The 26,155-nt window shown below is 44.7% G+C and overlaps 1 protein-coding gene across 7 annotated transcripts in view; it reads right to left on the minus strand.

Moving 5' to 3' along the window:
- The window catches only part of RERE (arginine-glutamic acid dipeptide repeats), a 168,185-nt gene that overhangs the window by 77,946 nt on the left and 64,084 nt on the right, over positions 1-26,155 (minus strand). For 6 of the 7 annotated variants that reach the window (XM_085242307.1, XM_085242305.1, XM_085242304.1 and 3 more), the window contains 3 exons: positions 9,126-9,231; positions 8,111-8,207; positions 5,432-5,536 (listed from right to left, as the gene is read on the minus strand). In XM_085242307.1, coding sequence (XP_085098433.1) covers positions 5,432-5,536; positions 8,111-8,207; positions 9,126-9,231 — 308 coding nt within the window. Of the gene's footprint in view, positions 1-743; positions 993-5,431; positions 5,537-8,110; positions 8,208-9,125; positions 9,232-26,155 lie in introns of those variants that run through there. The other variant, XM_085242309.1, reaches the window with a different exon arrangement.

Here is a 26,155-nt window from a genome sequence, read left to right on the forward strand (position 1 = left end):
GCCCTCCTGCTTGCACCTGCTGCAGAGCTGAGCTTGCTCCTGCTCACCTGCCTCTCAGACCACATCCCATTTAGCAGCAACAAGTTGCTGTTGCCGGCCCCACACAAACCTCACAGCCAGCTGCAGGCACATTATCATTGCATGTACAGAGCCAGAGTCCTCTCCTTTATTCAGGAGGCTACAAATTCAACTAGCCTTCTAAGGTGCAGCTTGTCCAGCTGCCACAAGCCAAGCACCTCACTGCATACAACATTACCACATTTAGGATGCACAAGTGTTATTTGCATGCGGCTGACAGGCGAGCAGAACCACGCTGCTACTGGGATTTCTGATCCCCCGAGGAACAGCAGGATGGCTGCAGGGCCGACACCCCCCGGAATGCTGCAGGCCCCGGGCATCTCCTTTTGGGCAGCTCCCAGCATAGATGCCAAGAGGCTGGCATGCAGACAGCACGGCCAGAATGCAAACTGCACCACCGAGGGAGGGGGGGAAGGAAAATGGAAGAGGGGGGGGGGGGAAAAAGACGTCAGCGCAGACAGCTCCAGCATTTCGCTACATGCACCCCTGCGCCAGCAGATCCCCTGCTCCGTGCCCTCATGCAGAGCTGTGCAGCAAAGCTGGTGGGATTACAAGCTTCTGAGGAGCATGCAATAAGAAGGACATGATTTCATAAACATTGCAGAAGTCACAAATAACAGCAAAAATCAGCATTGCTTAGGGGAGGCCAGAGTGATGCAGCCTACCTGCAGGGGCTGAATGGATCATCCATGACTATGACAGGCTCTGGTGGGTTTAGATGTATTCCTGAACCTCCTACTTAACAGCTCAAACTCTGCCTTTTCCACTCTACCAACTCAAAATGGAGGCACATGCAGGCTGAGAGACCTCAGCGAGCTTTCACTGAGCTTGTGCTATGACCTAAGCCTGCACGCAGAACGCAGAAACTTCGCCCTCGGACTGCCGGCACTGAGCATGTGCTGTGACCCTCCCTCGGCCGCACGCCGCTCCCCACGCAATCAATCTCAGCCCGCTGGTGCCGTGCATACAGCAGGAGAAGGCTGCAGCTCCGCCAGCCAAGCTAGTGTGCAGTGTGCAGGGAAGTGGGGCCTTCGCCAGGGGCTCTGGGACAGCCAACGCGCTGAGCCCGAGACGCGCCTCAAGAGCTTTCTTTTTTCTTTCTTTTTTTTTTTTTTTTAATTCGAGTTCGTGATTGGCTTTTGAAAAATAGCAGTGGTTAAAAAGCTTAAAGGCTTTTGGAGATATGAGCGACAGAAGCTTCACATCGTGACACACAGCGTAAATGCAGCAGCACATTGATTCCCCTTCTCTCCTCCTCGTTCTGCCCTTATTTCTCTTCGTTCTGCCTTTGCTCTCTCCCTGCCCCTGCAGCTGTGACAGCCTGGGAGCAGCACTGCATGCCATGCCATGACCCCAGGAGCTGCCCAGCCTGGCTCTCTGCTGACACTTCCTCCTGCATGCTTCCATTCCTGCTCATTAGAATGATTATGAGCAACTTTCTTAGCTATGTATGTGCAAGAAATTAATCGTACCCCTCTCCCCTATGGCATAAAATGCTCTCATGAGAATCCCTGCCTCCACTTCAGACCAGATGCTTGAGTTTTACTTCCAGACTACAAAGGGACAAAAAGTTTGGTGATTACAAACTTGAGAAACAAAACAACACAGACCAAGCAAAGAGAACCAGGCCACGAACAATCACAGATTTCCTCTCCCAGGTGGATACACCTGTGGGTCTTCCCACCCTGCTGCCATCCCAAGCTTCCCTCTGCCCACCCTGTGCCCCTGCCCCATTCTGGGGATGCAGAACCAGTCCAAGCAAACCAAGCATCAGCTACCATGCGCCTACAGGACCTGCTGGACCCTCCCTGAGCTCACTCATCTGCCCAAAGATCTGTGTCCTGGCATACAGGAAAGATGGACTTAGCTCAAACGCAGGCTCTGTCAAAAAGGAGAAAGGCAGCAAACTCACAGGCAGACTGAGCACACTTCCCCACCTACTGACAAGAACAACATAACTACCCCATACATTCTGCACAGCCCCTACCTGCAGAGCACTTCTAAGTCAGAAGATTTAGGAGCACAGAAGTACCTAACCTCCATTCCAACAAAAGCTGAAAGGCACTTCTGGATTCCTTTCTTCTCATTCTAGACTGCTTTACTGTGCTTGAGGTGACAACATGTACTTGAGAAAAAGTTGTCTGCCATTATTTCATCCAGAGATAACCTCACAGACACAAGGAGCCAACGTGCAGCACGGGCCATCAGTCGGGGTGCTGTGAGCCAGCAGGCACAGTGAGCACAGGGCACAGGAGCTCAGCACCTCCTGCTTCCTGCCCTCTTTCATACCATACACACAGACCTTCATTTCATATACCTTCTTGATGGTATTTAAAATTGCTAAACTCTTTTCTTTTTCTAAATTGCACTTAATATATGCTGCAGAAATTGTCTTGTTTAAATAAACCACGACACAAACTGTCATAATGTTCTACTAAGTGTAGGCATAATGGGAACTCATTTCAAGGCTGTGCTTTGAGACATAAGGACGGATAGGGGTGACTATCTCACCCTCTCTCACTGCCCTAGGCACCGCAATACACATAGAATCAGAATATTCTGACTGCTAAAATGTAACCAGACAAAGGAATGAAAACACAAGAGCTCCCTACTCCTTTTTAGTCTGTTCACATTTTGGTTGTAGGTGTAAATTTCTTCTTGAACTTCAGTTATTTTCTAAAGGAGGGCATTCAGTAAATCCCACTTGCACACAACTGCATATTGGCTTCTTAAGACACACTTTTCTTATCTGTTCCTAGGCCTGAAACTTGTATTCCATTTGCCGTGTTTCCCATTGACAGGAGAAGGAACAAAAACTTGATTCAGACTTCTAATAGAATTCTCCTTGCAGACAAGGATGGAAGTAATCAGATTTATAGGTCCTCTCACTCAGCTCCCTTTTCTAATATCCCCCTTGTCTAGCAAACAAATTATTTTAAAGACTGAGTGTAAAAAAAAAAACATTCTTTCCCAGCTGGTTGCCCCTTCAGAGGAGATATTCCACAATGGAGAGCCTGAACACAGCTCACACCTGCCTGCAAGCCGATGAACACTCAGCTCAAGGTGTCAACACTCATTTTGACTTTTATATTCAACCACTGAACCGACGTGAGGATTACTGAAGGGTGTAAGCTTTCACCAAAATCCACAGCACAAAACCAGCTTCCCATCGCCTGTGAAGAAAAGTTACCCACACACACGCAGGGCTTCCTTCACATGCAGGCCTTGGGACATCTGTGAGCACACCAAAGCACTGGAAGTAGCTGGATTCCCAACACACCGAGAGGCCTGACAGAAACATCAGCACCTTGTGTGGAACACAAACTGAAAGCACTCAAAGGGAAATACAGCTTTGTAATGCAATCCAAACTCAAGGCAGCTTAGCCTAAGAATGCACCCTGTCCCACACTGCTACAGTCCAGCTGGGAGGGATTTATGGCCATATCCTGAGCTGTGCCTGTAACACATCCATGCTTCAAGGCACAAAAAGAGTCTTCCATGTTTACCATGTGACAATGAACACCAGAGTAGAAAGTCAGATCAAGTTCAAGACAAAGTTTTGTTGTCGTGGTAGGACACTTCCACCTCCAAAAGCCAAATACAGCTAGAAGAAGGTAGCAGCACATGTTGTAATGCAGTAGCAAACAGTTCAACAATGGGCCAAAGCAGCCCAAACTCAGGCCTTAAACTGAACATCCTGAGCCCAAAACAAGCTTAATAAGGCATGGCTGCAACCAAAGAGAAGACACAGAGCTGGCTGCCCTGAGTAATCAGCTGGGCACTAAGTGCAATGCTTTGTCACTTCATTGATCTCAGACTTTCTCTACGTAGAAATACTTGGAAGAATTAACAGCTATTTCCACATAAAGTGAGTTTAGAATTGCCTGACAGTTCTAGCACAAATGGCATTTTGCAATTATTAAACAGCAAACTCCAACACCAGTACAAATAGTTCATTTACTGTTCTCTGCCTCAAAATCAAAATGCACCGAAAAGTGAGGAAGTTAAAACAGGGGTCGAGCGTGACGCTGAGCATCAGAGATGTACCACAACAAACTTGGCCTTTTTGGACTTCTCCAAGAAAACACACAAACAGCATTACAAAAGCAATTTAACATAATATATTGCAAGATATTAATGGACTCTATGTGCTTTTTTCTCCCCGGAGCTCAGCAGCATACACTAGCAAGATTGCCTCCTAGAGACCTATACTGCCAAAACTTGCTATCAACATAGACTGAATCAATTCAAGGATTACACTTAATCCAATATCCTGCCTCAGACATACCGACAGCTTAAGACACTTCAGAGTAAGGTACAGGAAACCTCAGAAATAGGCAATTATGTAATAACACACACACAGTTTCTTCACAACTGCAAGCAGTTAGTGGTAGGCTATGCCTTGGAGCAAGAGGATTTACATTCCATTAAAAATTGTCCATCTATAATGTAACAATGCATTTATTTATTACTTGTATGCCTATCTAATTAAAGTAACTGTTGTTCTCGACAACATCCCGAGAAATAGATCCCTGTGTTGAAACTATACAGCATTCAGCCAGCACAGGCCTTCACCAATCTCCATCGATCTTACAGGCAAGCACTCAGAAAATGCCCCTAGCTAGCAAACTCTTTAGGACCGGGCTTGTAAGGTTGCTCTGAGTTGCAGAACTAAGCAGATGAAAATGACCTAAGCATCTGGACTCGAGAATAAGGAAGGTGTGAACCTAGCTGATAAAGGCAGCTCAGACAACACCCAGCAAGACTGCAAGGACCAGAAGAGTGTGCTGAACACACCTCCTTCATAGAAGCTTTAATTGCTAGAAAAGTTCCTCTCTATCTCAACTACACTCAAGGCCAGCAAAGCATCAAGTAGCTACTGGTAAGGAATCCCATAGGGGCAATTACATATGAATGCACATCTTCCACATTTAAAAACTCTCTGTATGATTTCTTAGAAGTGAAAGCTCCAGCACTGCTTACTAGAAGATGCATACGTATCTTACGAGCATTTTCCACAATGTGCACTTACTCAACAAGACACCTAACAATTCCTGCTACTGCTTGCACCCTCTAAAAATAAATCCACAGATCTAAATTGGGTACTTAAGCATTTATCAGGCACTATTTATATATATACACACACATACATATAAAATTTTATATATATATTAAATTCTACTTGTATAAAAAAAACATAGCAGGAACAGGCAGTTTCTCCTTCACATTCCCTCTACCCCACTTTCCTATCAGCATCCTGTTTGATTTCAGCTTTTCTCCCCTTTGAAAGGTTTCCTGTTCCTGCAGGTTCAAATCTGTGGTAAAGGTTGCCTTGAAAAGTCACTTCTCTTACCTCGTCTCTGGATTATAGCCCAGTATGTAGAAAAATGAATCCACTCTCGCTTTAAACTCTCTAGCAGCAAAAATGTCAGAGAAATGGGAGATGTTACACTTTCCCCTGAAAGAAAGAGGGAAGATGGTATTAGAGTTCTGTTGTAAATAAGTTCTTTTAATTAAACACCATGGTAATCTGTGCATGAGTCACAGTTCTCATATGCAAAATCCACATACAAGCCTGTTTTAACAAGACCCATGCAGTTTCCTCCCGTGGTGGCAATGGAAGACACAGCATGTCAGACTACATAGCACAAACACTCATTAACTCCCATTCAGCCAACAGGCTCCTGAAGAGTCCCACCTCCACCTGGTAGAGAAACAAACAGTGCCTGCCCTTGCAACACAATCATGAAAATGCCTTCTCTTTAAGGTTTATGCAGTCCTGCTATAGCTTTTTTCTTCTTACAATTAAGTCTTTAAGGAAGCTTCTAAAGTTCTACTGCCCACATGGCTTGGGAAGTTGGCCTTTTATTCAGAAAGCCATACAAGCTTCCAGTTCAGAACATTTTCAGCCAACTTCAAAATTGGTTTGATCCTTTCAAGTACAGAAAACAAACCACAGAACAGCAAGAACAGCAAACTGCTTCATAACAAACTCTCCCACACAACCTCAAGTACTGAAAGTGAGGGAAAAACACCAGGAGGACCAGCAAGGTGAGCAGGACAGAATCCACATGGCTATCCTGAGAGCTGGGGCTGCACACCACTGTCCCTGTGATGGCCTATAATTCTCAGCCAATTACCTTTCTGGCAAAGGGCAAAGTAGCAGTGAATGCTGCATGTGCCAAGCCATGCTGCAGTGGAATGTTAGCAGGGTGGAGATCTCCCACAGAGAAACACTGAAAAACAAACTTGCTCACTAGCATTTATTTTATCCCTCATGTCTGAATCTAGTTCCCCAGTTTGCTCCTAGTAAGGGATATTCCTTTTGGTATTTCACATGAAAGGTAAAGTTTAAGTTTCCTTCCAATAATTTACCTGACAGTCAATAATAACTGCTGGCCAAATAAGCTTGTATTATCTACATTCAGGAAAGCAAGACACAGTACTTCAGACAAGTAGCACTACACATTACTGGAGGGGATCCACGAGCATCCTCTAGCTCTTTCTGCTGGTTAGAGCAGAAGATTGGAAGTTACAGTCACTGGTTTTATTTCCTAGTTTGTCATCAACTCATTGTGTGACCCATTTGTTTGCAGAGAGCACAGAAATAATCTCATTTCATAGAAAATAAACTAGAATTTCAACTTAACCTCACTTCCAGGCATCCCAATGCACTCTGCTGCTGTTTGCTCTCCAACTGTAAGAGCCCCGGGTGCAATTACCCTCATGTGCTTTGTACACCAAAACTTACTTACAAGCATTAATTACAATTTGCTAAATAAAATCAAGAGAAGTAAATCTTTATCCTGCAGAGGTACATGATGCCATCTACAAGCCATGTAAAATTAACAAAAGAATGGAAAATGCAGAAGAGCATCCTTCACTTTTTTCAGAAAGGAAGAAGAAGAGGTTATTTTCCAAGTTTCCCTGGTATACAAACACTCCATCTTTTTCTTTAAGCAAGAAAACAGCAGGAACATAGAACTGAAGCTAGAATATCCCCATGAAAATTCCCCATACACAGCTCACTCTCTCTGTAGTTCAGTGACAATCAGGTTCCCAAGGCTGGTTCCTTCAGGCCAGCCCACCTCCTGCAACTCCTTTCCAAGCCCACTGACTTAACACAGGATGGCTGCATTCTGCAACACAAGGGCTGTGCTGTGGCATCAGATGGGATTACAGCACATCACTGGAATGTTTCAAGTTTATCAAACATCTTCTAATATACAAATCAAATATTTCTTCCCACCCTTGCAACAGAATTTTCTGCAAGTTTGTCTTTTAGCAGCTTCAGCAAAGTGACTCTGAACAAAGAAAATGTCTCCAGATGGTCCTGGTGAAACACCATCTGAGCATTATTATCAGAGAGATTATTCAATTTGCATTCTGACAATATCCATGCATGTTTGGCACGTTGAAAATCTGCTAAAATTAATGCCTCATGATTCCTATTTGGAAACATTAAGTAATGGTGCATCCCTCTGCTCAGCCAAAGGTCAGCAACTTCAGTTCAGCTCTCAGTGGGCAAAGAGGGCAGCAACCCCGTGGGAAGGAGAGCGTGCAGGGAACAATGCAGGAGCCCATTACCTCCTGTCTGTGCAGCCAGCTTTTAATGGAGCTCTCAGCTGAGCTTCGACAATGACAAGCGCCTCAGAGCAAAAGTCTTTAATGCAATTTATCAGGGCTGCATGCTAACAGTCACTTTCCAAAGAGAAGCTATTGTTAATGGTGAAATCAAACACGGAGGAGGGAAGGGTAGTATTTCTGCAGGAGCTGGCAATAATCTAAATTTGCAATGATGGGAAACAATATCTTCTGAGCAACATTGATTAACTGGGATTAAAATGAGATTGTAGAATTACAGCTCCTTCTTGAACGAGAACAGATAACACAAGTTAATTACTGCAGGAGACGAGGAGAAAGCTGAGCAGTATGCTAATGATCCCCAACCAAACCAGGAAAGGCTCCTCTCTCTCAGTAAGGTTTTTCTCATCCAGCTCAGAGATGCTGCACCACATCCTCTGCAGCTTACCTGAGGGCAGCAGCGTGGTAAGTGTCGACGTAGTCTGAAATGAAGAGCTCTCGGTTCTTGATAACTGGGTCTGTAATAACAAGCTCTCGTCCAGAGTCTGCCAGAAAGCAAAAACAAGAAACCTCAACACATCAGCTACAAACTGAAAGCATCCACCTTTACCATCTTGCAGGTGTTTCTCACAGCTCAAGGTCAGAGGATGCGTCTCAGACAGAACTCTCGGTGTTATGATGGCAAACACTCAAATTGCTCTACATAGCCTGCAAGGTAGGGAAATAATGTGGTACCCATTTTTGCAAGCCAATTTCCCTGCTGTATCTGAACTGCTGAAGGGAAGTTATGTTCACTTTTTGACAACGTGTTTATAATCCCCATGTATAAAGTTTTAAAGAAATTAGCGAGTTAGGTTTGTGCAGCTTTTGCTTAAAGCACAGGCCAAATATCCTTAATGCCTCCAGAAAGGAGAAGATATGCTCAGTTTTACATTGTCATGTAGCAAGAAGATGCTGTGTTGCACATTTTAAGCATCAATTTTGTCATCACTATTCACCTAAGAGTATCTTCAGAACCTTAACTGTTGCCTCAAGGAAATTCACCAATTACAGTAGAAATGTTATGTCTCCCCTAGAGGCAAGAGATAAATGACGCTGGAATATGTACTTAAGTTTCCTCCCCTGCTGCTATTAAACCAAAGAACACAATTGTTTTTGCAGAGAGAAAAGGAAGAAATTCAGCTAAGGTGCTACAAAGGTTCCAATGCTATTTTTGTTTTCTATTCTCTAGGACTTTAGCATAGGACCAAACAATTCAAGTATACGTGAAACACATCCGATTATAGCTGTGGTTACAAGACTTACATTGGTCGGAACAAACAAGGCAAGTAAATGCCATCACCCAATGCCTTGTCCTCATCAACAGTCCTTGCTTCACATCCATATGCAAAAGCATCACTGCTTTTCAGACTGCTAAAATTCAGAGAACAAATAAAGGCCTTACTCTAGAGAGCCTAACTTACCATTCTCATTGTGTCTGTCCTGAACCAAATGCTGATAGACTGAATCTGGGACTTCAGACTGGCGATAGTACCATTTGACATTCATAAGGAGATGGTCCCGTTTACTCTGAAAAAGAAGGTCTAAAGGCATTACTAAAAAGGAAATCAGGCTGCATCTGAGACAGTCTTCCAAAGTACAACATTTCTTTTTTCACTGAAGAAAGTCTGAGGTGAGGCTCAAAAGGGAGGAAAGTAGATTTCTATGGCCAGGAGACAAGGGCAACGTGCTAATGATAGACTGAATTTCAGAAGACAGGAACCTACTCCATTCTCACACAGCTGTATCTCTGTATCAGACCAGAAATACAATGGATACATTCACAAAAACTAAAAAGAAAAGAAAGGGATCAGGAAAAAGGCTGGAACTTGTGGCCTCACACAGCACGATCCCAGTCAGCTTGTTCCTACCAACCAGCCATACAGCCCGACACAGAACACCATCACCAGCACAATTCAATGACACCATACTTTACAGCTGCAACCAACAGACACTGAGGACAGACTGTTTCAGACACCATCGTAAAAGTTCCTTATTACACTCTCAGACACCAACGAACAGGAAACAGGATGCTGTACTTCAACCCCAATAATTACAGGCTCCGACACCCTGTAACACAAGTGGTACCAGACAGCCAACAGCAAAACTTACATAAAACCGTATCTTCCCCAGGAGCACCTTCTGCTTTTGAGCAACCAGTTATTACTTCATTGTTCTTAGGAGGAACCAAGCCTAAGTACCACTTCAAAGGAATGTTTAAATCCAGTTACGACAGTTTGCTTCAGTTCATCTCTGATGCCCTTGGTAGTCACTTCTTCCTGCTAATCCCAAACACCCAATGAGTCGGAGGAAGGCCTAAAGAGAAAGGAGCATCCCCAAAGGAAAGGAGGCAGCTGCACCACCACTGGGCCCTGAGCCACAGCTCTCTGCATCACCCTGTTCTCACCCCTGGCTCTCCATTTAATGGTTTGCTAATAGGTTACTGGGCCAGAAAGCTCCTACTGTCGCTCCTGTCCACATCAGCCTTGTTAGTGCAATATTTCCACCAATTACGCTCAATAAACACCACAAAAAATCTTTCCACTACGTCCACATTCCTCGAAGCCTTTCATAAAAGCACGTGTAATGCCACACAAGAACTGCTAGTGGCAGCATTGTGCCAGACAAAAGTGCATTACTCCAGCACATGTGCTGTTGTGCACAAAAATGCTCCGGATCACACGCGATGCACTGAGGAAACCCAAACTTACTGCTGGGTGTTTAACAGCACATTTGTAGGCAAAGATAAAAAAAAAAAACTTGCCTAATGCACGGAAGAAATCAAACAGGCAAAGTCTGGAAGGCAGAAATGGTGCTGCACACCGAGGCTGAACAGAGCAGGGTAGGCAGGGACAGCTTACACTGAGCAGGAGGACCCCAAGCTTCCATTCACCCCACTGCAGCCCACTGCCTTTCAACAGCAGGCACTGGGAAGCACTGCAGAGAAGCCCCAAACACCTGTGCATATGCAACCATGATGAAGGAAGACTACAAAATTCAATTTTGTTGGGTTCTCTCCTAGCCAACAAGCATTGTTTTGCCTTCTTAAACCCACAACCTGAGCCTCCCTCAGCACACAGAGGTCTGTGGGTGCTGCCCTGAGGTGTCAGGCTGGTTACTTCACAAGGACGTGCACAGAAAAGAGCAGGCGGGCCCTCACTCATCGAGTGTGACTGTTGGTGTTATTAATGCCATTACCGAGACTGCAGATAGCTGCACGTCAAATCCGGAATAGCAGAAACCACAAACAGCAAAGCTTTCTGGTGTCTCTTTCAGCCCAAAATAGATTCCTGGTGCTACAGAACTCCAACCTGAATGAAAATAGTGCCCACTGCTGCAGTTCTCCACAAGAACGTTGATTCTATGATTCTAACTCACCTGGGGTTCTATTGCTGCTGCTTTTGGCCTTTTTCCCTTCCCTCCCACCTCCCTTTTTCTGTTTTAAGTATGAAGCAGTTCTGGACATCCAACAAGATCAAGGCAAATCTGTAAATGGATTAAGGTATCCCTGTGCACAAACATCTGCTCAACCATTTACAAATCAAGGCCTCCTTTAAGGGCGTGGAGTGGAACAAAATCTTGCAGGTCCCCTTTAAAACCACACACGTACGGATTTCCACAGCATTTGCAACACCTCCAAGGTGCCAGTTTTCTTATAAAACACTTCAAAACAGAGCTCTGACACACTGCAGTTCACATCTGAAGAGATTTCATGTCCTCTCCCTGGTGTTATGAGAAACCAAAGCGTGCAAATGGTCGCAGATGTCCTGCAGATTCTCTCAGAGGGATTTGAACAGCATCCTTCATTACTTGCCCTATTTAGCTACCATGCTCAATCACAACTAGCTTTGGAAGCAATACACCAAATGCTGGAGCTGACAGATGGGCGCGCTGGGGCCGGTGAGCAGGAGCTATTTCAAAGAAACCAACAGCAAAATGGAAACACGGAAAAGAACATCTTTCCCTTCAAACGTGTTTTCAACAACCATTTTTTAACATAGGAAAAAAAAAACAAAACAGGATTCTAAGCTACCAAGGGTCTTCATGTTATTGTAATAGATGTTAAATATTTTAACAGCAGCTTCACTGATCAAAATAAATGTCTCATGCATTGTAGCAAAGAAGCTCTCATAGAACCCCCACTCAAAACCAGCTGAAATGAACAATTTAATGCATTTTTAACACTGCAGATTAACTCACTCCCTCTGGGACAGTGTTTGCCCTCCCAGAAAACTATTTTCCTCCATGCAAACAGCTCCAGTTACGCCTCAAGACGCAGCACTGGCCTGCTCCAATCCCAGTGTAATTTGACTTCCTCCACTTATCGACCCATGCAGCTGTCCCTGCTGAATCACTGCCTGCATTTCTGCTCCTGCTATACAAGTATTTCAACACTTACTCAATTCTGACATTTATGAATTTTCAGGAGGAGGGTGCGTGGTGGGGAATGGGGAGCAGTGGTGCCAGATCCCCTGGGCAGAGAGAGCGAGGGAACAGAGGTGAGAATGCTGGGCAATGAGGAGCTGCAGAAATACAGCTAGGGTCCCTTTCCTTCCCACTTTGCCTCAGCCTGTGTAATGCCACATTATCAGGATATCTTCTTCTAGGCTGCTTTCTAATTAAATAATAAGAAACCTGAACAGCTGTTTGTAAGCCAAGGAAATTCAGCTTGAAAATACAAAGGTCATTACTACAGATGAATGTTATTTTTGCAGCTTGATTATTTAATTTAGATGCATGCACATTAACAACTATCTCAATTACTTCTTGCAAGCACAGGAGAAATGTCAAAAAGGGAGAGCCACCAGCATGCTGCAAGAAACAAATGCTGAATAGGAGCACTAAGCACGGCAACACGCTCCTCCATCCCCCAAACACGGGGACCCCAGACGGCAGCCCCGCTCCGTTCCTGCCCTCTTAACCTGAACCAACACAAAGCCCCTCAACCTTTAAACCCCTGAGTGTTACCTAATGACTATTCCATCTACAAGAGCTTTTCTAATAGAAACATGCCTTGATGGCTTATCTCTGTGCACAAGGCAGGCCACAAAGCACGTCGGCTTGATTGAGCGCAGTAATGGCAGGCAGGAAATGAGAAGGCTTGGTTAAGCCGCGGATAATCGATCAGTATTCAGTGAAGTGTGAGCTGAGAATAAGCTGCCTGGGGTATCAAATATTGCTGTTTCCAGGGTAAGGTCCCATTTCTGTGATCTATGTAGGAGAAAGAATAATTTATTGACAAAACAATATAGGATTTTTTTTCCCCACAATGTCTTGCTCCTGACATTTTGCTATTGTTTACAGCAGGAATTTCTCTCCCGTCTCTTTTATTCACAAGTTGAACAGACAAAACAGCTTCTAGGATTCATAAAGTCACCTCAGCACTCTGGAAATTAATCCAGTCTTGTATACAAATAACTGTGAGACAGAGAACAGGTCTCACGCTCTCCTTCCCTGCATCCTGTCTGTTCCACTCAGCTGTGTACTGCACATGCAGCCCTGCAGCAGGGAACACAGGTCTGAGGCTCCGAGCCGCTCTGCTTTCCTGGGAATGCTATTTGGTCCATCAAGTTTGAAGCAGAACTGTTTGCAGTCGTGTAAAGCAGTATGGACAGGTTATTTGTAGGCAGGTGATTCCTGCAGAAGGAAGGAGGGGGGAGCAGACAGGTCCAGACGCACACCTGTAAATCTCAGACTGCACGTATACCTTATGCATGCATGTAAGTACAAACCAGGCATTATCTTGCCTACATCTTTTTACAATAGCAAATCAGAGACTTTTTGTAAAGCCAAAAACAGCCTTAAAACATAACTCGTAACAGCCTGCAAGGCTGTGCTTAGTGCCCTGCAGGAGGTGGACGTGTGGCCAGAACCTCCACACCCAGCTACCAGGGCTGGAGCCTTTGTGAAAACACCAGGTGATGTGTTACTTAGCTGCATGCTAATTCACGGGAGCTGCCATATGTTGTCTCCTAGTGTGGGTGGTTTGGCATTATAGTTGCTAGACTGTCTTAAAAAAAAATAGAAAAATAAAAAAAGCTACAGCCTTCAAAAGAAGCATGAAAGAAGCATACCATCACAACTCACTGTGATACAACAGGTTCTGTGGGTTGGCTATAGTAGTCACGAGGCAGGAATGCCAGGACATCAACGACAGACAGAAGATGAGAAAGAGCCATCAGAAACAGCCTGACAAATAGCACTGGAAGATGGCATTGGCCTTAGTGAGTTAAGCGGTGAAATCTGTCTCCTAAGGATGTAGGTCAGCGCAGCATTTCACGGCGCTTCAGCTAGATGTGCTTTTAAGACAAAGCTCGGCAAATTGAGCTCTCTGAAAGCATTTCCTCTTCCCTCTTCTGTCTGCTCATCACAGCCCTGCCTCCCCTCCACCCAAAACTTTTACTGAAAAAAATCAATACAGAATTGAAGTTATCAATCTCTCTTAATTTTATTTAGTGCTGCTCATAAATCATCCCACCCCCCCCACACACACACACAATTTCTGCTTTCCAGACGTCCAAAGCATCCTGAAACAATTACGCCAAAAATCAACCCCAGTCAGTCAAGAGCCAATACAGAGTTAATACTAAACCAAAACATAACCAGCATCATGCAAAACCAGCTTCTTCAGACATCCCTCACAGTGAAGTTGGCACATGGCCCTGTGCAAACCCCAGGCACTCGCCTGCTGGGCAGCTCCCCAGGTGCTTGAAATCACCCTGATAGAAACAGGACCACAAAGGAAAAGCCCTGAACTCCTAACATTGCACTTCTCTAAGATAATCCTCTCTAGTCTATCGATAAGAGCTTCATGCTCCAAGAGCCAGAAGCAGACCTGGAGAGCATCATCCTCCACGTACCTTCATCTCTTCTCCTGCTAATTATTTTCTCCCCATTTTGAAAACAATGTTCTGTAATCATCTGCTTACGCATGAATGCCAAAGGGTGCATATCAGCAATTCCCCCTAACACTGGGGCTGACATCGATCATGCTGAATGCCAATAACAGGATAGCCTCTGTGGATTAGGTGCCATATGAAAGGGAAACAAGGAACAGATGAGAATACCACGAAGCAAATTGCTGTTCCTTGCCAGGACCAAAGCCCAAGCAGAACAATAGCTCTAATAAGATATGTGCCACGAGCCAAGTAAAAGTTATGCCTGTCTGTGTAATCTTGGAAAAACAGCAAAAAAACAAGTCTGAAACAGCAAACGGAAACATTGTGCTTACACTTCACTATTTAAAGTGTGGTTAAAGAATAGGTAACTATCTAAAATCATACCCTCTGATAACACTTCTTAAAGGTACAGGACCGTTAAAATAAAACAAAGCGTCTTGCTGTCTACTGAGGCTCAAGACCAAAGAGAAATATGCCAAAAAATCAACTGTGTAAGTTACTGGTCCATGTTAGCTAATTACTTTCAGAACAACATAGATTAGCATGTGTAAAAACAATCTGTGCAGTTATATTCTAACACATGCAAACCAGAACTGGCCGAAATGAGACTGTGGGTACCTGAAAACTGGGACCAGATGGCCAGCGGGGCCCAAACAAGAACCTTAATTTGCACTTGCATTTCTTCCTCACCTTCACCTCTCAAAATTAATACCATCATCCCTACTTCCAGCTGGTGGCCAAAGCAGAGGATCAGAAACCAGCACGCCTACATTCCCCAACGCATCAAGCTTCAGAGATTAAATACACACTATTAAATATATATTTGTTCATAAGCTTTCAAGAGGTGAACAATCCAGAAAATCAAACTGCCTCATCCAGGTTTTCAAGGAGAAAAGAACATGACTCACCTCAGGTAATGACCACAAGCCATTTGTGCATCTTAAACAAACTGCAGTATTTTATCCACAAACTTCTGTGCTTTACTGGAAACAAAGCTGCTTACTGTGGCAAGACCTAGCAAGTTCCCTGTTTACATATAAAGGGAACACACTTATGGACACCACCACCATTAAAACCTCAGAGCAATTCTAACTGAGGAAAGATAATTTTGTCTTGTGGGGAAAAAAAAAAAAGAAGTAGTTACACATGGAAACTCACATGCTTAAAATAAAACTATCATAAGATCTTCCGTGAAGGTTCTGGGTCACTGCTTACTACCTCATTTAATCCCTTTGTGGTATCTTTCTGCTCCGTTTCCCTTTTATGTTCTCTGAATCCCATCTGTGGTTCATGGTGTCAGATGAGCTGAGAAGGGCATCAGTAACCGCCCTGTTACAGCACAGCTCCCCACAAACAGCCTGCCAGGGCTGGATGACGGCGTGTCCGCGTGGCTTTTCCCCTTCATAAAAGCTTCTTTGGGTCAAAACACTTCTTTCCCACACTGACTGCTCCTTTTTGGGGAAAAGGAGTGGCCGTCTATGCCAGTGATTCCAGGCCAGCCAAGCGTGTGTGTGGTTTGTGAAGGCTGTGTGGATGAACGTGGAGCATCACAGAGCCACGTGGCACAGCATAGCATTGAGCTCCCGGAGCCCAGGGGGGACCTGTTGGGCCTGCTGGGCCTCCCTGGTCTGCTCCCAGCTTGCTGGGCCTCCTCCCAGGCCTGCTGGTCCTGCTCACCCACAGAACATCATACCACACTCACACTGAACACACCTCAGCTGTTAATTCTACACACAGCGTGAAAACTCCGTACCAAACAAACAGCCACAAACAGGGGTGTGAATTCATTAATGGGCCATAATAAAAAGCAGCCACTGCAGAAAGCAGCGAGCACAGGTTTTGACAGCAGCATCTGTTTGCTGCTTCCACAAAGCAATGTGTTTCTTGCAGCAGATCTGGCAGCGGATTGATGGCAACCCTCCTTACCACACGGCCCTTTAGCACTGCCATTGCTGCACATCAAATACTCTGTGTCAGACGTAACAAGCAAACAGTTACCTGACAACTAATGGCATTACAAATGCATTTAACTAATCGTTGAATATATGCTGTGGTAATTAAATGCCATTAAGGATTTTTTTTTTTTTGAGCATTATCCTAAAGAAAAGCAATATTGAAATGAAGATAGCACTCGGAGCGTGCCTGACATTTGCCATTAAATGTCATTGATAGTGGATGGTTCACACCTAATTGCTGAGCACCACCAGCCGCAGCATCTTTCACTTCCATTAAAAGAAGCACCATGCAGCCGTGGGACTGTTTGATGTCATCGTATACAGTTTAAACAGATTTCTCACCTTTTAAATATCAAGGGGCCACATTTTCTTTAACACCTCTCTCTAAGGGGTTTTGCCTTTCAACTGGGAGATACCAAGAGCTGAAAGGATAGAACAATCAGAAGACAGTTTACTCTGCAAACCCAGCACAGGGCAGGAACAGTCACAGGGCTGTTAAAATATCACCTCGCTGTCTGGGGAATGTTATGACAGAGGAAACATTAAAACACCTCTGCAATCCAGCTCACCGTGGCAGTAGGTTGGCTTTTAAAATTAAATAAAACACAGTAAAAAAGGGGCTGATCAGCAGAATCTTGCGGTGACTATTTCACCACACAATCAAATGCTGCTACGGAGAAAAAACAGTGTGTTTGGAACATAAATGCATGAAAGTAAATGTTTCTTTGTGCAGATTCTGGGAGGATGCAAACATTTGTTTATGAAATGGTCAGTTACTTCAGTGCTTACATCCCCTAGGAAGCTGCACCTAACGTATGCTGTTCTAGAAAAAGCTGACATTTTAGACCAGAAAAAAAAAAAACCCACAATTTTCCACATATTTCATGTATTAGTGTGTTCAGAGATCGGCTGATAAACAAGGTCACGCCATCACCTTAATGAAAATCACAGTGTCAGGAATGACTGTGAAATAAAGCAGAGCAGCTATTCAGGAGAGAAGAACAGCAGCCTTAAAGGATGTCCATGGTGCAGAAGACATGACTGTACCTCTCTGCCACGGAGTTACAACAGACAGCTGCTATCTGCCACTCCATCAGTACCTAGCATTAGCAACACAATACATCATATTTTTTTCTTTGTATTTGTATGTAAATCAGTACTAAACAAATACACCCCAAGCCAGATCCACAGGCTACAATCTAATCTAAACCAGTAGATTGGAAAGATGCCCTCCATTCATCTGGAAATAGCTCGATATTGAAAATGCTAAAATCAGACATAACTACACCAGAGGACAAATGGATGTGTTTACCTGCTACGAGAGGAAAATGCTCAAAGGAAAAGTTGGGAGAGGGATACAAAGCAGAAAACCTTTTCTCGGGTGCTGAAAGTCACGTGTGACCAGACAGACAGATGAACCAAGATAGGAGTTATCTGAAATAAGAGGCTTCTTTTTAAACACACCGTACCAGAGACACCATCTGCACCCTCATTTGAGCTAAGATTAAAGTGAACGCAGACAGCCAAGCTAATAAACTATTCTAAAGCTAATAATTCGTCTTGGGCAATATAATCTGTAGAGCACTATAACAACCAAAGCTGCTAACAGCTTCCTTTTTAAAACAGTCAAGGTACTATTTCAAAAGGGAAGTGCTTTGAGAACTACCAGCAGTTCCATAAACCATTCCGTCCCCCTACAGAACTCAAACCAATTTGTACCAGAGCCATTAGACACAACCCATCTTCCTCAGACCCAAATACCCTTGACTCAGAAATCAGCACATATTGTTACTGTTAGTTTACACCTCTCACATTTTTCTAGGCACAAGGATTTATATAAAGCATACCATCCCTGCCCGCTTCTGTTAAGAAATGACACTGAAAACAACAGGACACCTGATAAAGAATTCCGTGCACAGCATTGCCTACAATTGCAGAAACTGGCAGAGTAGTTTACAAAAAGAAAAGTCACATAAAAATCAAATAAACCACCCCTACCAATTAATACTAAAACTTATTAAGGAAGTGAACATAAAGCCTTATTTGACTGTTTTGGAGATGGCTCATCATTTAGATCACTTTCCTTTGATCAAACACAATTTTCTCAGCACGCCTCACAAAATCGTTTTGGAAAGGCACCACCAGCTCAGCTCTTCCAATCGCATAACAGGAGTCTCACCTGAAAAAGGAACCAGAGATCACACAGCAAAACTGGATGCCCTCCCCCTCTTTGAGGCATACATTAGAGGGCAAAGCCTATTTAAAAACAATATTAAAGAATATATTTGAGAAACTTGTGCAACTGCTCTCTGCTTCGGCCATTTCACCTCTCTGCTTTGTACTTATTTGCTTGTACCAGGTACCAGGGCACATGCCACATGCCCTAAGGCTCAGAGATCTGCAGGAATGCTGCTGGGGCCTCCTGTGCTACTTGCAAAGAGAGGGAAAGGAAAGTCCCTGCTCACCAGGAGCCTGACCTAAAAGGCCTGCAGCCACCTGAGCGCTCCTTACCTCGGCGAAGAGAAATAAAATATTCATGCCCTGCCTCCAACTACACTGTGACAAGCCATTTTCCAACACTTACATTCCTGTGAACTACAGCACCCGTCCTACAAGTGATTTTCAATGAGCACGGTAATAAATGGATCTTTAATATGGTGCAATATTAGCTCAGATTTAAATATTTACTATGCAGTTTGCATATTTTATGTGTGAGCATGCTCAAGAGACTCCCTCAGCTGCTTGTTTTCCTCGTCCACCATCTTTGGTGACAAACAGCACCCATGGCTTCATTGCTTCAATGCACCCAACACCAAAAGGCACCAGCACCAAGCTGAGCCCCTGCCCAGCCCTGGGAGCAAGGGGATGCCCTGATAGGTGACACACAGCTGCACCATGACAGCTGCAGTGGACAGATGAAAGATTCACAGTGGTGTTTTACCGCAGCTCGTGGAATTTTGTACTTTGGGGCACGAAGGTTTTTGCTTCCAGGCTCAAACTGCTTCCCAAGTCCAACACTGGAAGGATGTTCTGTGGGCTCAGCAAACAGCGTCTGAATTCAGGACACCATTCTGAAAGAATTCCTTACAATTTGCCATAACGAATGCAGGGAAGCACTCGATCACAGTCTGCACAGCCCATAATAACATCCTTTGATCAGAAGCACAGCACTGGGAGCAAGAACTCCTATGCTTTTGAGCAATTTTGCAATACAAATATGCAAAACATTACAACCCATCAGGGCCAGAACGCCAACACCTTGAAATAATAGCTTCTTTTCAAACAACAGTTCTCAATCCTTCCAGCACCAAGGGAATGCCTTCCTGCTATGCACTGCACACACTGTGTGCTATTACATATCGTGCACCTTCTCTCTGCCTTGCTAGGTCCTAAGGTTCAGACATATCAAAGCACCTAAAGGACCTAATTGCCTCTTTTTTCCCTTTTCCTTTTTTTTTTTTTTTTTTTTTCCTTAAACAAGAAGAATATGAAAGCAGATTCTGAAGCTGGTCCTTGTTAGCAAGCCCATTTTCATCTCTTTAAACTCAAAGAGAGTAATTCCCTTGAAAATTGTCACAGCATTTTGGCAATCCATAAAGAGGAAGTTCAACAGCCTTAGGTCACTAATCATAACTACAGCAGATACAGAGCATAAATTACGTCTTAATATTTCACAGTAGTGAATCGTGTATATTCTTTTATCTTAATTACTCGATTCTTTCTATAAATCAAATATTCCAGACGGGTTTGCAGCCAGTAGGGTGTAAACAGCTACAATTCCTTTCTCTTGAGCGTTCCTGCTCCATCCCCTTCCTTTGGTGCAAGTGCCACATTAATTGTTCTTCCTACCACACTGTTTTATGGTGCAAGTGGCCTCACTCTACCCAGGACACTTTCCACCCGTGAAGCTGCCTACAATTTATGCAGCAGATAGAGCTGCTCTAGCATTTCTTAGATCCTCCAAGCACTTCATGAAGACACACGTTACCCTCACTCATGCACACAGGATGCAGATTTCCTAAGATGATTGCACTCACTATAATGCAGGCACTTGGGTGTTACTAAGCTATTGGAGCAAAGTTCATCTGAATCAGACATCACTGGCATTGTGACTGCAAGTCACAGCAGAAAGGATGGATCATTTCCTCCCCCAGTCATCAGTATGAGACATTGCCAGCAACAGCACCTTTAAAATTCAGTGTTGCGAGGAACTAAATTCATTATTTGACCTGCCAAAACCCTCACGCTGGCTGTGACTGGTAATGAATCCACTTCACAAACCTTAACTGTAAAAGAGAGCAAACAACACTGCACAAATACTGGCTGCAAAAGTTCCAAGAGCAGGACCCTGAAGTTCAACAGCCCTACTGATGTGTCTTACAGAAAAAGATCTGTAAACAGAACAAGCCTCCTTACAGCTGCAAGTCAGGTCTTATTTACAGCACCCCAGAACACAGCCTGCTGTGCTGCTCCTATTAATTGCTTCCAGCAAGGATCCCACGTGCACACCAAGATCAGGACACGGGGTTTCCTCCTGGAGTGAGGCTTGTCACCTTTTCCTGTGAGCTCTGAGAACTTCCAGACAGCTCCAGGACATCAGGGGGCACTTGATGCTCCTGCAGACAACTTCTGAGCATAGCATCACTTACAGCTCTCACAGTGCCTTACCTTGAAAGATGCCCTTACATTTAGACAGGTTTCTGCTCTCTTTGATGCTGTAATTACAATCAGCATTTTACTACTTGAAAAAAGGAAGTTCTCCAACTAAAAGGAAAACATTTTGTTTTGCACAGCGTCCCTTGGGTGTATCAACAGTACCTCCAGGTGCATGGATTAAGAGAAGCTTTACAGAACACAGCTTGTGTATTTTCCAAAAGGGAAAGAGCTCAAATTTAAGATTCACTCAGCAACAACTTTTTTTTTTTGGTTGTTTATTTTAATACTTTTGCATCGCTTTTATCTTTAAACTGTGCCAATAAACAGAACCTTGAAGGGATGGGTTAAAGAAAAGAAAAGCAAAACAAACCAGAAGTTCCGCTTCGACAGCAGAGCAGGATACTTTACGTGCTGCTAATTTAATTAAGAGGTTTTTTTCCTTTTAAATACCCTCCAATGGCCCAAAACGAACACAGACTGATTTAAAAATCAATCATTTTAATCAAAATTACAAGTTCAAATTCTCCCTGGATTGGTGTTCAGTGACTACAGAGTCAAAAACGCACATCCATCACATGCCTTCCTCTTCCTTGCTTCAAGTCCCAGGCTGGGAGAAGAACGGGTTGCCTCATTTATACAGCACACGAGCATTTCAGGCTGTGCAGTCAGGCAGCCATCCCCTGCACCCCATTTATGCTCTCCATACGGCCCCCAGGTGGAATTTTCCAGGCTCACCAGGCAGAGCTGACCTGGTGCATCCCACAGGTGCTGCACGAGGGGAGAGCTGCTGCCTCCTGCCACCCAGAGCAGCCATACAGAGAGCATCTCTGCTGTTCTCCTTCCATGTGCCAGCATTTCTGCACCTCTCACCAGCAGCCCGATGCAGGCCCATCTGAAGACCTTCCCCAGTGTTTTCTAACTGTACTAAATCAACGCCCTCTGACACAGCGCGGCGTGCCAACCTTAAATCTACAGAACACAGCCCAAATGATCACTGCCTGTGAGAAGAGACTCACTGCACAACAATCACCCAGCAAGAGTGGGGCAGCACCTGGGAACAGCCCCTCACAGCAGGGATGGGAAGGAAGCAGTGGGGAACACAGAGCAGGTGCCCAGTGCATACCTGCTGCCGAGCAACGCCCAGCACAGGGACCACAAACCAGATCCTTGTGGGCACAGACAGCAGCCACCAGCACACAGAGCCATAAAAACAAAGCTGTGCTACCAGGGCTGGAGGGGAACACAGCAGATCTTCGTGTCCCCCAGCAACAGCCAAGCAAGCAGCGAGGGATGGGATGCACTAAGATGTAGCCATCACAGTGACATCTCCCTTTCCCTACGGAAAACCGTTTTGAAAGTGGGAAAACAAATTTCCCTTAATGAATTATCTTCACGGGCTCATGAAGCATAACAGTGTACCTTTGGAGACTGAGCAGGGACACAGTGCTCAAGTACCCCCAAATGACCAGAGAGAAAATTTCCAACTGCGATAATCCTAAAGGTCAGAAGCGTTATTAAACATGACAGATGCCCTCGCTGTTCAACACCAGAGGACACGGCTGAATTTGTTCTAGTTCCATCTTCTCTTGCTACACGTAAAGCAGCAAATGAACCATTTAATGCATATTTAAAAAAAAAAAATAGAAATAACGTTTTGTCTCTCTCCATGTTTTAAGATGACAACTGCTGATTTATTTAGCAGACAATTATTTCACTCTCAGGTGTAGGAAATAAGCTTCACTCTGCTACAAGGGAACTAGGCAGTGCAAAAGAGAAGGTGCTGAGGACTGCAGCATTGTGAGAAATGCCTTAAAAATCTGAAAGCGTGGGCAAGTCAGATGCACAGGGGAACCACTTCTATCCTTCTACCTCCAGCCAAGCCACTGCTTTCATACGATGCATAACGTTGTAGGGAATGGGGGCATGGGGAGCATTAATGGGATTTATTTCAATCGTTCCTTCCTTCTTCCCTTTCTACTTTTAAATTAAGAAAAATAACAACAGCAATTTTGCAAGATGAGCATGGCATTCCACTACGACATTCAATCCTATTTTCGTCCCTGCTGTTCTCACAACTGCCCTTCCTGCTCTACACAGGAGTCAGCTCTCAAAAGCCAACAGCTTCACCCTGTCAGGCAGCAATCCATGGCACCATTGGTTTGCTCTGAGCACCACGTCCTCCCTCGGGAGGTACCTGGAGCCTGTGCCCTCAGCTGCCCGCTGGTGCAGAACATGCAGGGTGAGTGCATGAAAAAAAAAAATGCATTACGGGTTATTCTCCAGGATTATTTTTTTTTCCCCATATGTAACCCATATAAATGGTACAGCCTGGATTTCAGTTGTACGGAGCGTGGGCAGATGGAGGGGAATGGTGGAAGAGCTGGATTCGAGCCCTAAAACCACGTACAGACAGTCCTCACTCCCAGCTGTTTAATCCTTGTTCTCAACAGTGTTCCCATCTGCCTGAAACCCCAGATGTGAAGGCTGTCTCCCTTTCCAAAAGGCAATGATGCTGTTGTGACATAGGACACCATGCCATAGGAAATGAATTTGGTTGCAATGGGGCACTGCACCGTGAAATCTATGCAGGAAAAAAACCCAACACAACAGAAAACCCCCAAAAATCCTCAACGCTCTTGACTTGACAGTATAATGCCATGGATGGAGATAGAGATGGCTGCCAGCACAGCACAGCTCTGTGAGCAGCTTTGCAGCCCAAGACACGCTGGCTCAGCTCCTGCAGGAGAGCCAGGCTCTGCCCTGCCTTCAGAAAGCAGACAACAGGAGCAAGAACGCTGCTTTATTTTTCTATCAAGTTCAGTGCACATTAACCCCCAAACCCAGAGCAGCCTCGCTCTTCTTCCTACAGCTCAACCCCAGCTGAAAGGCATTCCCAACAGCTTGCTAATTTAACACACCAAAGGCAAGCAAATCAATTTGGCACTTAAGAACAGCCTGATGCTCCACACACACGTTTTGTTACACGGACGTGAGGAGCCCTCATCCTATTGCACAGCACAGTTCCAACCTGTGCAAAAATTCCAAGTGTCATCTGGGTAAAAGCAAATCACAAATCTATCGAGAAGCATTTTAAAAGGGAAGGGAATTATCAAAATGGATTCATATGCATCTGGAATGATTTAAATACAAAATGCCCAGCAAATCTCCCCGCTCCGCTGACAAATCACCAGCTGAGGTAAATCCCAGATAATGAAACATTGCAAGAAAGGCTCTATTTAATAATTTAGCTCCTGTCAAGGAGTTTGTATTGATTCTTGTTTTCAGCACAGGGAGAGAATGTTATCTTCAGCCTTACAGCTCAATGACAGCATCAGTGAATTTAATCACTGTGCAGCTCCTGCCATGCAATCCTTAAACTGTCACCTCTGATTCTCCATCATTCCTCGCTGCTCCCCTCCGAGCCCCCCACGCCCACATTTTCATACTAATCTCCTGCCCCACGCGTGCCCCTCTGTAATCACAGCAGCATTTCAATCTGCTCCACATTAGACGTAACAGCCAATCTCATTTGCAGTCTAAATTCTGGAGCTTAAATAATTCAGTGCTCCTTCAAACGTCTCACCCATCCGTCCGCCTCCCGGCAGCGCGCAGCCCGGTGTCCTGCAGCGCCCAGGGTGGGTGCAGGATGGGAACTGGGGGAGAAAGGACATCTTTCAGCCGGTCCCGGCTGCGAAGGAGAGACCCACCTGGAGAAGGCAGAATCTATATTCATCAGCAGTTTTTTTCCCCACACCAAAATGGAAAGGTCAGGCCGTCTCGTAACCGGCCAGGAAAAATTAGCCGCAAATTAATTCAGCCATGGTTCGGGAACAGAACATCAATTCATCTACAAACAGAGCGAGGCTTTTAAATACATCAACGCTTGTGGCTACAGCATCCTCACCCAGATATTTGCATTCAAAGCATCAGCGCCTATACAAGCACAGAGAGTGCCAGATCCCCGCTGTAACTGCTGCTAACACACGGGGCTGGATGTAGGAAGAATACAAAGGAGAGGAAGCACACACCGCATAATTTAGAAAAACAGATTTCTTTTCTTCTTTCCTCTTTATTCCCAGTGAGATGCAATCCTTTCCATTTTATAACCCTTTGGATCACAGTAAAACGATCCCAGAGGCCCTCACAGACAAGGTCATCATACACAGATTTTCTATTACAGGGCACTGGCGGCTCTTCACAACTGTCTTTTTATGCACTTCTGCCTTTCCATCCCGACTATAAATTGCTACAAGGCCCTGGGGCAATCCAGCTGCACGCTCCATTCAAATCAGGCTTCAAGGAGAAAGCAGCGCCGTCAAGATGCTTCAATCAAGTAAACACACAGGCACAAAGGGCAACCGCATCACAAATAATAATGTTTTCTTTCATAAGGCAAATTCACCATTTTTCTGTTTTAAAAGCACCGCAAGTTTCTCTCTGATGCTCAGATTCAAAGTGGAGCCCATTAGCATTTTAAATGTGACACCAAATTAAGTTGAAACATGATAAATCAGAAGCATGCTGCTAAAACCCATTTGCCGGTTGGGCTCTCGGAGGAAAAAAGGAAAACCTGAAAAAGGAAATCTGGGCTCATTTATCAAACACTGGAAATTCATATCAAGAAAGGTTTAAACAGGACAGGATTAGAGAGCAGATTTATCATCACTATTACTAGCAGAGGGCAAGGAGCATCAGCCCGTGGCACGGATGCAGGCAGCTCGTTAGCAGTGCCAGCAGCCGCTCAGTGCTGGGCTTTGGGGCACAGCCATGGGTGGCTGCTGCTGACCAACCTGCTGCTCCTTCTCCTGCCGTTCCCCTTCTGCAGAACCCAGTTACCCAACCAGCACCAGGTGCTGCAGCAGGAGCAAAGCTTTCAGTCCGATGTGAGGTCACACAGGTTTGCAAGCTCTCAGCACCCAAGGGCTGTGCTGTCAGCAGTGCACA

The sequence above is a fragment of the Meleagris gallopavo genome, chromosome 23, assembly GCF_905368555.1.
Source record: "Meleagris gallopavo chromosome 23, MGAL_WU_HG_1.1, whole genome shotgun sequence".
Lineage (NCBI taxonomy): Eukaryota > Metazoa > Chordata > Aves > Galliformes > Phasianidae > Meleagris > Meleagris gallopavo.